Below are 14,612 nucleotides of genomic sequence, written 5' to 3' on the forward strand. Positions count from 1 at the left end.
AGCATTGCCTGCTTCTGGTGTGGTATCCCCACTTTCTCTGCATGAATTGTACAACTGTACTGGAGGTTTGCCTTCACTCATGCTTAATATACAGCTCCGTAGTGTTAATAGGAATGATTCGTCATTGCAAAGCAGGGTAATGTAGTACACTATCTGTTGGTAGTGATTTCCCAGTTGTTGTATATCACATGTGATTGCCTTTCTATTTCCAGGGCAACGCACATATAACCTGCATGCCCGGACCTGTCAGAAGATGGAACTACCCCGTACCACTGTGTCTTGGTAAGAGTTCTCCCTGAGATAAATACAAAACCTCAGTGCTACAGAAGTGACGCTAGCCGTGTGCCCTCTATGACTCTCAGAAAATGAGCTGTTTCATCAATTTGCTGTTTTGTGATGAGCTGATTATTTAGTATCATGTGTGCCAGAATATCATTAGGCTCTGCTGTTTGCCAAAGCATCAGCGTGCACTGAGGCAAATTAGAGGAAACAAGCCCTGGACACATTTCTACTTGCACAATGCTAATTTATTCAAGAAGGGTATATATTAAAGACTCAGAATATGAATGATCTGAAATGTCAGATGAAGATGCTCAAGTTTCCAGTCATGTGTAATGTTTTTAACAGAAGAACAATGTCTGCTGTGCTCAACAGGGTTATCTCCTGCTTTTGATGTTACTCTAAATGCTGACCCACCTCTTCCCCTGTTCTCTTACTGTATGTGCAGCCCAGTGTGGCGGGTCTATGACAGATGTAAGTGGAGTGATCTTAAGTCCTGGTTACCCTGGCAACTATCCCAGTGGACTAGACTGCACATGGACAGTCAACCTACCTGTCGGCTTCGGTAAGAAACACTGTCAACTTTTCACTTGAGCATGAAATATTTGTTTCTTTTTCAGTTTGTTTGAGAGTCTGTTCACTTTGTTTCTGTCTCCCTTTCATACATCTCACTCGCTCACCAACTTACTTACTTACTTCCTTGTGGTTGCAGATGAAGCACTCAGTTTTATACACGCCTGATTTAGTTCCATGTGCCTCTTTCAGTCAGGCTTTAAGGATTGCTTTAAGTGTTATAATCTTTGTATTTTTCTCAGGCATCCATCTCCAGTTCCTGAATTTCTCCACCGAGGCAATCCATGATTACTTAGAGATCCGCAGTGGAACTCTGGAAACCGGCTCGATCATTGACCGGTTCAGTGGTCCAGTCATCCCCAAGCCTCTGTTCAGCACCACCCACCAGACCAGCTTTTTCTTCCACAGTGACTATTCACAGAACAAGCCAGGCTTCCACATCACCTATCAAGGTACATGTTGTTTTTAAAGTTGTCACTCCAACATCTTGTTTCCACTAAGAGCTCACATACTGTATGACAACGATTCTTATTTCAGTGAAGCCAGCTGCTCTCTCCAGTGTAGGTGTTATATTTAGAGAGCACCTGACTGACTTCATTCCTTCGGGGTGACGCACAGCACTATGATGCACTATCACATCTTAACTTTGAACGTTTTTTTGTGTTGTGCATGCATGTCCCTATTTTGCATCATATTCATTGGCTAAATTTTATGTTCATTTTATGAGGCAAAGAAGGAATTCTGAGCAGACCTTTTGTCATTTATCATGGCAAATTTCAGAGATAGAAAAACGTGTTACAGCTGATTCCATTAATGTGGAAATTAGAGTGGATGATAAATGATACCATTTATGGTATGGCCGCAGCAAAGCTTTTTTTAAAAGGCATACAATGTGAGTACTGGCAGTTTTTTTGTTTTTTTTTTTTTTTTTATTGTTTGCAATTAGTGTTTGTCAAACCTATGACTCGTGACTTTGAATAAAAAGTAATGGTAAGAATTTGAAATGAATATTTTGTCATGTCAGAAACTGTTTGATACATGATACCCTTGTCAGTAACCTTAGTTTTTATTGAGAACTCCACAGCTCTCATTTTTCTCTTATTTTAGTCCAGTATTTCAAATTTCAGCTGCAGCTCTTGAATTTATTTATTTTTTTTTTTTTATAAACAAGCATAAGAAAGTACGCATTAAGTCTTTTGAACTGAGTGAAATTTATACTGACAAACATAGAGTAGAAGGAGGAGGATCATTTAAAGAAGTCGTAGTTTAGGGCAGTGTGTCAACAATTTGCAGAATGCTTACAAATAATTTTTTATTTTTTATTTTTTTCTACTCTCGGGCTGGTGGCTACAGCTGGAGATCAGGAGCTTAATGTATTTTTCAGCACATCCCTTTAAAATGTGATAGGACTGAATTCAGTGTGGAAGTGGTTGCATTTATTGTTATTACTATTTTTGGACGGCTGCCAAAATTTCAGATGCATATTCTGCTCTCAGTCATTTGCAAACTAGGATTCACATCTGCTAATTCGGGATTTGCAACATTGTCTCTGCAGCCTACCAGCTCCAGAGTTGTCCAGACCCTCGTCCATTTCGAAACGGCATCGTTATTGGCACAGACTTCAGTGTTGGGATGACAGTGTCGTTTGAATGTCTGCCTGGATATTCTCTGATCGGAGAGGCGTCACTTACATGTTTACATGGAATCAGCAGGAACTGGAACCACCCGTTACCACGATGTGAAGGTTGTTACAGATTGTTACATCTCAGACATTTCATACTTCAGTATGCACATTATCTTTATTCTTATCTGTCCCTTACATTTTACCTTACAATGAATTCTGTCAGTAGGCACTATATGCTTCTCAATATTGTTTTTACAGTATAACCAGTTGATATTGATTGCTGCACTTAGAGCAAAGATTTTGCAATTACAAGATACTTGTAACCCAACAGAATAAAAAAGAATTGCATATAATAAATCTGGGCATAATTAGAAACCCGGCAGGGATGTTTTTCATGTATTGTGAAGGTGAAAATTAAACCCTTAAATTAGAAACTGTAAATGTTGAGTTTAATAGCTCTTAGCAGTGGTGACTGTATCACTGAGGAGCAACAATACCTCAGCAAGAAAAGCTAAAAAAAAATCATAATAAAAAAAAACTGACAACAAAAAAAACAACCCAGTAACTCCTTATTACAGGTATTAAATTGTTAATCCGAAGGTTATTGGACTGATGTTCTTTCCCAGACATCCAGGCAATTACTAAAGCTTCAAAATGCTAATGCTTATTTTAATTTAATTTATTAAAGCTATTTCATCTAATGTGCTTTCCCACAGCTCTCTGCGGTGGAAACATCACATCATTAAATGGAACCATTTACTCTCCTGGTCACCCCGAGGAATACCCCAACTTCCAGGACTGCGTGTGGAGTGTGAGAGTTCCTCCTGGACATGGGATTTACATCAACTTTACTGTGCTGAGTACCGAGCCAATATATGACTACATTACTGTCTGGTAGGTGTCGCTACTTGATATGTTCCTCTTCTTATCTTTCTCTAGTCTCGGTCTTTTTCAGCTTCAAACTTATATTGGCCAAAAAATATTCATTTTAACTTGATTGAATATCCATTTTTAGGACCACATATCGAGAGATTTTCTCTTACTTCAGCACACGCACACATACTTCCTCCAGCTCACAGGATCAGGCTTTTAAACATCTTTTCAGACCTGGCCACTAATTGGCTAAATCCCTGCAAGGGTTACTATGACTACAGACTCTTGAATATAAAGTTATGCTCGTGTAATTTCCTTCTTGTCATGTTTCCCCTATCTCTCCTCGCCTGCAACACCTTCTCTCCTTCCCTCTTTTCCTTAATCTCTAAATCCAATTCTTACAACATGTATATACAATGCATTTTTCTCTCCCTACCTGCCGAGGCTTGATTGCTCTGTTCATTATTCTCTTCATTGGCAGCAGTGGACATTTTATCAATGCAAGTGTTTAAATTGTGCTTAGATGCCATGTTTCATAGAACTCTGTAGGTACAAAGAGGCAACAAAAGCAGAAATGCATCGTGCAGTCTACAGTTGATGTTTTTCTGCCCCTTTTCTACAGCTAAAGCCTGTTTCCTGTCACCTGCCACACAGATATAAGACCAACACAGAGGAACCAAATGTCTTTCAGCCTGTCAGGTTTACCTTACAGATTTCCACCTTTGACTGTTCCCAAAGCCCTTTGTTATAAATTTCACCCTGGATGGCTTCCAAAACTGATATGAAAGATTGCTTTTCATGCGAAGGTCAGAAATAATACTGTAGTCTACTAATTAAAAGCAGAAAATTCCTTTAACCAGAGCAGCAACTTTGTTTATTTTGATTCAGATTCAGCTAAATTTTGATCAAAATTTGTATTCATTTATACACTTCTGCATTATTTTTTCAGCTTTTACTATGCCTCAATTCCCTTGACAGTAAGTGGCAGGGAGGCTGACAGGAAGCTGGGAAAGCTAGAGGGGAATGACATGCAGCATAGGTCTCTACGTCGCAGTCGCATCCAGGACGCAGCAATAATGTGGCATGTGCACTAACAACTCAACAAGCTTTCAACACAAAGTCTAATTTACTTGTTAATGTAACTGACTAGATATTTGAGCAAGCTTGTAGAAACAATCAATCATTTAGTCTAAAACGCATGAGTTAGAAATGTCAACATTTACGAAGATGACATCTTATCTTAATTATTTTATAAAGAAATAACATGAACCAAAAAAAGCTGCAAATCATAAATATGAGTGGGTCCATGCTTAAATTCATTCATCAGTTATGATTATTGTTTAGTAATCTCCTTATTTTTTACATCATTAAAATTATGCTAGATTTATTGTTTGGTTGTTTCCCTGCTGTGCGTGTTTTTGGGATCATATTGCTTAAAACTGTGAATCCAGTCTGCCTTTCTCGTTAAGCCGATAGCCGATCCTATGAATTCCATAAAGTGGACGCTTGGCATATTCTCGACCCTGCTGTCAGTTGGAAAAAGTGGACGAACTGCTGAACTCACACAAAGTGAGGACAGCAACCTCGCACAAACACACGAAGAGCTCACAATCTCACAGCCACTACACTGGTTCCCTGCAGAGAGAACAGTGTCAGTGGTAAAGGTGGGATTTTCACAGCAGTCTTCTCAGACCGGAGCCAGCCAACCTGACAGTCAGTTAGTCTGCTAATTGGTCTCATGCCGGGAAGCTTGCCACGGGACTTCATTGTAAGAATTATCAGAGATCATAGGTGTCTCAGGTGTTTCCTTCTATTGTGCTACTTCACACAGTTAAAGCCTTCACTGAGCTCTATGTGTTATACTCATAATGGTTTGGGAGTAGGAGTAATCAGCAGTGAAAAACAACACATGAAAATCTTCTGATCACCGCAAACTCCCCGACATGAATCAGAGAAGGAGGTGATTCCTTAACCTGACATGTATAATTGACCTCATCCAAAAACCACTTAACAGTAGGAAATAATCATTCCATTTCACTTTGTGATGATCATTTTTAATCACTGATAATGAGCCCGTTATCGGTTAGTTCCTGTCTGACAGCTGGTGGCACTGTCATTACAGGTGAAATACGCTCATGACATTTTCCTCCGAGCTGGACCTGCCGTTTGACTGATAACGTTCTGTCTTCTGTGTTTGCTAAATGTGTAACGCCTCATGACAGCCAGGCCAAATTGTGACAAAACTAAAACCAAAGTCGAACTCAGGATTCACGTTTGTTATTCTTATGATCAGATGACAGTTTGGTCAATATTTATGAACTGTGAGCATTTCACAACAAGACTACGAGAGCCAAAGCTTTGAAGTGTGTTATTATCAGGAGGGAAGGAAGCATTCCTCTTATACGTTCACTGGAATCTGAGTTTGCCGAGGTTTTATATCTAATGAGCTTTGTGGCATTATAATTTACAATGTTTTGGAGAGAAGATGGCCCCATATTCATACATAATCACTCTGGGCATTGGCACTTTGTCATACAAAGTCCATCTTCACAGTCAATGAAGCAGCTTCAGGATTTACCTCATAATTATTTTAAAGTCTCTACTACCTTTGTTTCTAGCCCCTGGAAACCATTTCCTGATCACCAATTGCCATTTAACTGTTTCAGATGACGGAAATAACTTCCTCTACCCAATTCAAATGATATTTTAGGTTGACTTTTCCATTGCTCTATGAAGAAGGATCAAGTCGGTTCATTTATGAGTCTTTAGTCTGTGACCAATCTCTTTAAGCTTTATTTCTTCTTTGCCTCTCCAAAGGGATGGACCAGACCAGTCTTCTCCTCAGATCGGACAGTTTAGTGGGAACACAGCTTTGGAGTCTGTCTACTCGACCTCAAACATCATTCTCATCAAATTCCATTCTGACTTCTCTGGAGCTGGCTTTTTTGTCTTGAGCTACCATGGTAAGACTGCAACAACATCATAGCAATAATATCATTAACCAGATAAGTGCGTCTATCATTTTATTGTGGCTTTGTCTTCCTGAACTATATTGCCGTGATTTGTTTCCTGTGACTCATTGTAACTGCTGAATCGGTTGGAACCGTAACTTTTCAGTCTGATCAAAGCTGCTTTTTTGTTTGTTTGTTTTTTTTTGGTCACATCTCCAGTCATGATATATTAGTCACAAAATCTTCTATCATGTTAGTGACTACTGAAGACCTAAACCTTTAGCTTTTTATTTGATCTGCATGACAAGACATTTGGGGTTATTTTATTCCTGCTGTGTAAGTTTTACTATTGTTAGAAGTAAAGTAGCTTGAAAAACAAATGCAAAGTTAATTCAGCTTTCAATTCAACCAATGTCTGAACATCAACCTTGTCTTGTTGTTTGCCACCAATTCTTAATCCCTTTGTTCTGAAGAATTGCTGTCAGATTAAAAGAAAAAATCATTAATAGCTTTAATGTTTAACCATACAAGTTCAACACTTCACAATCTAAAAAAAATAATAATAATAATAATGTTTAGGCTCTCTTTTTATGACTGTATTGTGAAAACATTTAGCTCCAATGATGAAGATTTTCCCTCTGAGGGTTGATGACATCATATGAACTGAGCTTTTTCATATACTCACTGTCCAAATAACAATGTGTTTTCTTTTATGAAAGGAAAAAGAAATCTTGAAACAGTGTGCCGTGAAATTAAGTTGTTTTTCTTTTTTGGGAGGCGGGGGGGGGGGGGGGGGGGAACACCCGCCTCTATAAAGGATACGTCTAAGTAACTAAGTAGCTAACTCTAAGTGCACATTTCAGGAATCCTTGAAAAACTGTAGCTGCACTGTAATATGAAGCTTTTTATGTCTATAATTTCCTGATCCAGCTCTCTAATATTTAAATGTGGAGACTTGATTAAAGTAACTGTTTAATCAGTCATGGTTACTGTATGTGTACAGTATTGTAGTGAATTAAGTGTCGTGTCGCTAAAGCTACATTTTGTCACGAAGCTAAATGAAGTTATTTCTAAATGAAGCTTTATAATCTGGCAGTAAGAACAAGCTGAAGGGAATGGATGGACAGAGTCTTTACCAGACAGTAAAGAAAATAATGGTTATGTGCCTTATCCTTGTCAAAACAATACTGAAAAGTTGCCCTTTTGGATGACGTTTTTATTTGACACTTTGATTGAATTGTGGCTCTCTTTGTACCATTTCACCATTCCATGTGTGCGTGTCTCTCACATACACCAGCTGACGTGTAGTTTATCTGTACCTCTGTATCCTTGCCTACTCCTTCATAAAGCTCGTATTTTTTCTTTTCTGTTCATTCTTCTGTAGTGAACTTATGTCAACCGTTTTTATGTTGTTTTTATTTGATAGGATTCCCCTTTTCAGACAGATGATGCATTGCTAATGAGTTTCTGCTGGCAGGGTTTTGACTGTCAGCTGTCACATTCACACAGGAGCAGGACCATCTGAAGGATTCAACTTTATTTTCAGTTTCTGTTTTATTGGAAGATGTACAGCAAACAGCAACATAAAGCATGAATAAGAGGCTGACTGGATGACATATATGGCTTTGCTTGTTAGCACTATTTTGTCAGTTCAATTTTATTTGACAGTACAAGAAGAACAAAACAAGAAAGATAGACAGGAATGATAGTTAGCCATAACATGAGCAGGAAGTACGGCCTATTTGTTGATCTGGAGAGGCATATAAGAACACAAATACAAGACAGAAATAAGCAACAATAAGCCCCAATCCTGAATACAAGGGGCACATTTTCTACATTTTTATCAATGTCCTTTAGTGCAACAACTGAAATTCAGAATGTCACAGTTTGCATCTGAAGCAGCTGCTAAAGTGCAGTTTTGCATTGAAAGGCCAAATAAACCCCAGAGGAAGCATCAATCTGCTGTTTGGGGTTGTTTATCAATGTCACTGTCCCTCTATTTATTTATCTCTGGTCAAGGTTCTGAATGTCTGAATGGCAGCACCTCCCACACAGAGATGAGCACCATACGTGGTGGAAAATGTTGTCATGGACGTGAGACTGAGACAGCTGATGTGACGTGAATCTGGAAGTAGCTATAAGAATTGCTCTTGGAGCTTAGGGAGATCAATGACTGCTCACATCCTCTCCTCTCTCGCACATAAGCATAGACATTGGTGTACGCACACACAAAACCCTGCAAGTCCACACACTAAGACACACATACACACAGACCACAGGGCTTTGATATGCATGAGAGCAGCAGATACTATTGGCAGGTCTCATTTTCATAGTCAATTTCATCCTGACTTAAAGCCCTCAGCCCTCTCTGCCTCTCTTTGCCTTAGCTCTCCTCGCTCTCTCTGTCTCTCATTCTCTCTCTCTCTCTTTTAGTGAGTGATCTATAGTCATGCAGTAATATTGATTACAGCCTTCAGCTGAGTGGCTGTGAAGTCAGTTGCTTTTTATGATTCAGGGCAGGGCTGTATCAGTGTAGCTGTGATCTGCCCTGCTGACTAGACCATCTGAACCTAAGAAGTGAAGTTAAACTGATAAAACCACAATGAAGCAGAATAAACAACAAAACAAATTATGTCATTATTTGACTGGCTTATGAATTCTCACCACAACACTCTCGTTTTAGACACAGAAAACTGAAAGCTCACACAGTAATGCAGGGACACCAGCAAGTTTCATTTAAAGCATTCACAGCAAAAAATGAATTCTTGCCATTTTCCAAGCATTGGAAAGTTTCTTGACAACCCAGGTAAAGCTGATCGACATTTCTTTTTACACTTTCTTCTATATTGCCCCCCTCTTTGTCCTCTCTCTTCTCCCATGCTGTGTCTATTCGCCTAGCCTACCAATTAAGGGTTTGTCAGCCTCCTCCAGATGTGCCCAATGCTGATCTACTGATGGAAGATGGAGAGCTGGGGATAGGTGAGTTGGCTGTCTGACCATCATGCCCTTAGATATGTCATTTTGATTGAGGCAGACTTTTCAGTTGCCAACAAGATAAGAAGAATTAGATCACGATCAGGAATCACTGGTGCTGTGTTTTGCTGTGCTTGTATGATTATGTGTTGTCTGGTCAGTGGAGGTAGTCATACACTGTGTACAGGGCTGGAGGAAGCACCCAACACAACAAAATACTCCAAATGCAAGTTGCACGCATTTTGCTTTCTAAAACCTTTTCTCATCCAATGATTTTGTGCCACCAGGTGACATTATTAGGTACAGATGCTTTCCTGGATTCTCATTGGTTGGCAGTGAGGTTCTTACCTGTCGTTTAGGAGAAAGACTACAGATGGATGCACAGCCTCCGACATGCCAAGGTGTCTGTATAATAGTGCATCTGCAAAACTAGTGTGTATTCATTGAACAGAGCAACTCACCTCCCTTTATTTTCCATCCATAGTCCAATGTCCTGCACATGATGTGCGGTACGACTCGTCAGGGGTCATCCTGAGTCCAGGGTGGCCAGAAAGTTATCCTAACCTCCAAATGTGCTCATGGAGTGTTACGGTAGAGAAAGGATACAACGTCACCATTACCTTTGAAAGCTTCCACACTGAGAGAGAGTTTGACGTGTTGGAGATTTTCGATGGTAAAAAATAGACTCAAACACACATGCACACACACACACACACACACACACACACATCATTCCTTGACCATGGTATAAAAACACATACAGTCATGGCAACAAAAATGTAAATTGCGAGCACAGAACAAATCTTGAAAGTTTATTTTCACTGTCTTATTTATTTTTCTTTGCGTCTTTCTTTCTTTCACTTCACCTTGATCCCTCTCAGGTCCTTCAGCCAACAATCCTACTCTGGCAACACTGAGCGGAGACCTACCCACACCCTTTAACCTCACCACCTCTGGCCACCAGTTCCTGGTCCGCTGGTCGTCAGACCATGGCACAAACAAGAAAGGCTTCAAAATTCGTTATGTTGGTGAGTACCAAAGTATGTATCCCAATTTTATTTTACTACTACTTTATATTATAATATTGCATGGTAATAAGGACACAGGTAGATGGAGACAGACAGAAGAACAGTGACTCAGTTGTTTCGAGTTGTGTAAAGTGTAATTTGTTGCACTGTGAAAAAAGTCTTTAAAACAAGTACATAAATTGTTGAACTTCTTCTCACCTGTGAAATGAGTTTCTTCATCAAGAACATAGACTCCTGCCACACTTCTGTCTGTCTCCTCAAGCAGATTTTATAAATTGTATTATGAGTTAGTTCTTAATATTATTAATTCAAGGAACGTCTGATGGGCACAGGTGTTATTTCACAGCACGCGCTGCATTTAGACCATCTTCTGCCTGGTCCTGCTCAGAATAACTTTAAGCTGTTTTGTGTTAAGCACCTTCACTGGCATATTGGGAGTTGAGTGCTCTATTCAAGGACATTTTCTGACAGTTAAGGGGGAGGAGACACTATCACTTGTGTAATTCGCTTATTCGTGTCTTACCTTCCACTCAAGAGGCACATAGTTTAACCTTTAAAAAAAACAGTGCTGTATGATGAATGATAGGCTTGGTAATAAGAGAAAAGTTTCCCAGAACGCTCATATCCAGTAACCTTCTCTGGTAGCTGTGATTAATGTGAGCATCTGAAAGCATTATTAAACATATGTTGCAAGCCTACTTATATCAGGGTTCATCTTCAACAGTGACTTTTTGTTGTTTTTTTTTTACTTGTAAATCAGGTCAGTGTATGGCACTCTTCCTCAACTTAAGAAAAACTAAATGCGCAGAAATTAAAGAAGAGAGAAATTTCTGTATATAGAAGATATTATCCTGGTGAGAAGCTTGTGTGTAATTGAAATTAGAAGTTTAATGCTATGGATTCTAAAAATACTAAAGAAGAAAGAACTTACACTGGATCTGACCACAGATTGTGAGTTGGCTGCTTTGCTTACAGGCTGATTCTGTGACACAACCCCTTTGGAGAATTTCAAAAAGTAATCAAGAATCGCTGACAAAATGCGAAAAACATCGCTGGCACTGATTCTGTGGTTGAACGCAAGGAAAACATTGAAAATGGAACAAAACTCCCGCAATAACTTTTAAGGGGCTCTTGATTATCTCAGTTCAAATACTCACCATGCAGATGAATGATACTGGGCCAGTAGCAGACCAGAGGGACATATAAAACAGACTTATAACTAATAAATAAGGCTAGTTAAAGACTTAATTTTGGGCCCCTTCCCAATTCGGAGAGTTACAGCCCAGGCATGCTGCCCAAATCAACATCTTACTGGACCCAGGCCTGGTGATCTTTATATACTATGACTGATAATAATAATGGAGCTGCGACTGCTGACCTCCCATATGGGACACTGACATAATTGTAAAAGGAGCTTTAGCCACTGCCAAAGATACAGACACATAACCTACAGACTGTCAATAATATTACAAGAGCCCAATTTGGGTTGTTGACGGTTGCAGCAGGATTGCTCTGGTTGCCAATAGTGTCTGGATTATTGTTTATGGTTCAAGAATATTAAGAAAGCTTGAATAAAGCCACTAATGACTTTGTGGGCATTTTGATAACTTCTGGCATTTACTCTTACTCTACTCATTAATTGTTGATCAAAACAGTTTGCAGACAGACATTTTCTGTTTGTGTTAGTTTGCATTCTTCATCTTGTCAGATAGTTCCTAATTGGCTGAAAAACATTTGGCTTTTTAGATGTGCTATGAAACCAAACCCCCATTAAGAACGTGGTTGTTAATATTTCTTCGAACCAGATTGTTTGTCCAATTTAGCCCAACTAATGATTTGAGACGTTTAACATCCTGTTCCTTTTGTGACTCTAATAGCAAAGCTTGAAATACACAATTTATACTACTGACATGAGAGAAGTGCCCCTAGCCCATTTTCGCTTGGTATTTTGTTGTGTTGCAAATACAGCAGACACACATCAGACTTTGTGAAATCATCATTTTGCCTCTGAATTATCATGACACCAAACTGTAATGTTAGGAGCATTAACACTTTAAAAGTATTCAAATAATCAGAATCATCTTTAATAGCAAAGTTTGTGCACACAGACAAGAAATTAGACTACAGTTCACTTTATGTATGTACAGGTTACGTATGGGGTATGTACAGGGTATATACAGGGTGTATATGGGGTATATACAGGGTATGTACAGGGTATATACAGGGTGTATATGGGGTATATACAGGGTGTGTACAGGGTGTGTACAGGGTATATACGGGGTATATACAGGGTGTATATGGGGTATGTACAGGGTATATACAGGGTATATATGGGGTATATACAGGGTATGTACAGGGTATATACAGGGTGTGTACAGGGTGTGTACAGGGGATGTACAGGGTATATACAGGGTGTATATGGGGTATGTACAGGGTATATACGGGGTATATACAGGGTGTATATGGGGTATATACAGGGTATGTACAGGGTATATACAGGGTGTATATGGGGTATGTACAGGGTATATACGGGGTATATACAGGGTGTATATGGGGTATATACAGGGTATGTACAGGGTATATACAGGGTGTGTACAGGGTATCGGCTGCTTTATGCATCGGTATGTCAGGCCACTCATTCTGCCTGTTTCTTCTATTTTACTGGGTTAACTGTCTTGGATTCACTTTCTTTTTGATAGTTGTGATTCTGTGTTGGTGAAAATGAAACACTTGGTGTAAAGTAATTTAAAATTTTTACTTGTTTTTTTTTTTTTTTTTTTTTGTTTGTTTGGTTCGGCTTGTTTTTTTTGTTTTTTTTTTTTCCCTCCACTGCAGCTCTGTACTGCTCCACCCCAGACTCTCCCCTCCACGGCTCTATCTCCTCGCAGAGTGGAGGCCATGTCAACAGTGTTGTGCGGTGGGCTTGTGACCGTGGTTACCGTCTCATTGGCAATGCCACGGCAACCTGCCGCCGCACTGCACTTGGTTACCACGCTTGGGATTCTCCAGTACCTGCATGTCAAGGTGTGTTTGATTTTATTCAAGGGTTTTGTGTAAGGGATGCTAAGCCTAAAAAAGATATAAAACTGAAAGCTGTATTTTTTGATTAATAGGTCTTTCATGTAAATTGTGCAGTTTTCTGTTGGACTTAAAATATTCACAGAAGGCCTGGCTGTCAGCACTGACTTTGCTAATCGCAATCTGTGTCCATCCGTCCACACTGTCCAAAGACTGAAGTAGAAAGTTTAATACTGTAACACCAAAAGTATTTCACTTTGTTATTCCTGCTGTTGCCTCACACTTTAGTTGAATGATCATTGATTTCACACCAGACAAAATCATTTTGCACCTAAAAATAATTTCCTTTGAGTTTTACCAAGTTGATATGTAGCTACTGTAGCTAAGACTACATGAATACAATAAAAGCAGAATACAGTTTATTCTTTTTAAAAAAGGCTCTTTGTAAGAGATGTCTTGCCACTCGTATTCATACCAACTGATCAATGCACAATGAAGGAGACACTTTTCTCCTTCTCTGTTTTTTGTGTGCTTTCATTACATCTTCTACTATGTTCTGCACAGGTTTGATGCCATTTTCACACTGCCGCTGCCATTGTCTAATCCATCACCAGTGTACCTGATACTGGTAGACCCAAATGAAAGCTCAACAGCAGATTGTGAACGCTGCTGAAATATCAGTGTAGTGCCGTACAAACCAGTCTATTTAAAACCACTCTGGAGAAGCATTCTGAGGAACTCAGATGTGTTGTGTTAGAACTGTTTGGAACTGGAGATCAAGCATTTTGTCCTAGGATATTTTTAGTTTGACAGAAATATGTAACATTGTTTACAAATACACAATATATTCAACATCTAGAAATATTTCAAGCGTAGTACACATCCAGTCTGCCTACCTGAAGGAGACAAGTGTGACTCAACCAACTAATAACCAATGTGTGTATATATGTTCTCCCCCAGCTGTCTCATGCGGGCCACCCAAGGCTCCTATAAACGGCGGCATTTTAACGGCCGACTACTCTGTGGGAACAAGAGTTTCCTATTTTTGTAATGATGGATACAGACTCTCCAGTAAAGAGTTGACGTCAGCCATCTGTCAGCCTGATGGAACATGGAGTAACCACAATAAAATACCACGGTGTTCTGGTGAGTAACTTCACTTTGAGATCACTCAAAGACGTGAATAAATACCAAGTACCATTTTCATATAGTTGGTATATACATATTAAATTTGACATATTTAAATGGTAAGCTTACAAATGCAAATGTGAATCTTTGAAATGCTCTGAGAAT

At 39.3% G+C, this 14,612-nt stretch overlaps 1 protein-coding gene across 1 annotated transcript in view; it reads left to right on the forward strand.

The window, feature by feature from the left end:
* The window catches only part of csmd3b (CUB and Sushi multiple domains 3b), a 210,628-nt gene that overhangs the window by 169,506 nt on the left and 26,510 nt on the right, over positions 1-14,612 (forward strand). The window contains exons 41-52 of the mRNA XM_029514819.1: positions 213-282; positions 728-844; positions 1,095-1,304; positions 2,408-2,596; positions 3,193-3,370; positions 6,167-6,312; positions 9,199-9,279; positions 9,561-9,674; positions 9,758-9,946; positions 10,155-10,301; positions 13,137-13,325; positions 14,280-14,465. Coding sequence (XP_029370679.1) covers positions 213-282; positions 728-844; positions 1,095-1,304; positions 2,408-2,596; positions 3,193-3,370; positions 6,167-6,312; positions 9,199-9,279; positions 9,561-9,674; positions 9,758-9,946; positions 10,155-10,301; positions 13,137-13,325; positions 14,280-14,465 — 1,816 coding nt within the window. The remainder of the gene's footprint in view (positions 1-212; positions 283-727; positions 845-1,094; positions 1,305-2,407; positions 2,597-3,192; positions 3,371-6,166; positions 6,313-9,198; positions 9,280-9,560; positions 9,675-9,757; positions 9,947-10,154; positions 10,302-13,136; positions 13,326-14,279; positions 14,466-14,612) is intronic.

This window comes from Echeneis naucrates, chromosome 11, assembly GCF_900963305.1.
Source record: "Echeneis naucrates chromosome 11, fEcheNa1.1, whole genome shotgun sequence".
Taxonomy (NCBI): domain Eukaryota; kingdom Metazoa; phylum Chordata; class Actinopteri; order Carangiformes; family Echeneidae; genus Echeneis; species Echeneis naucrates.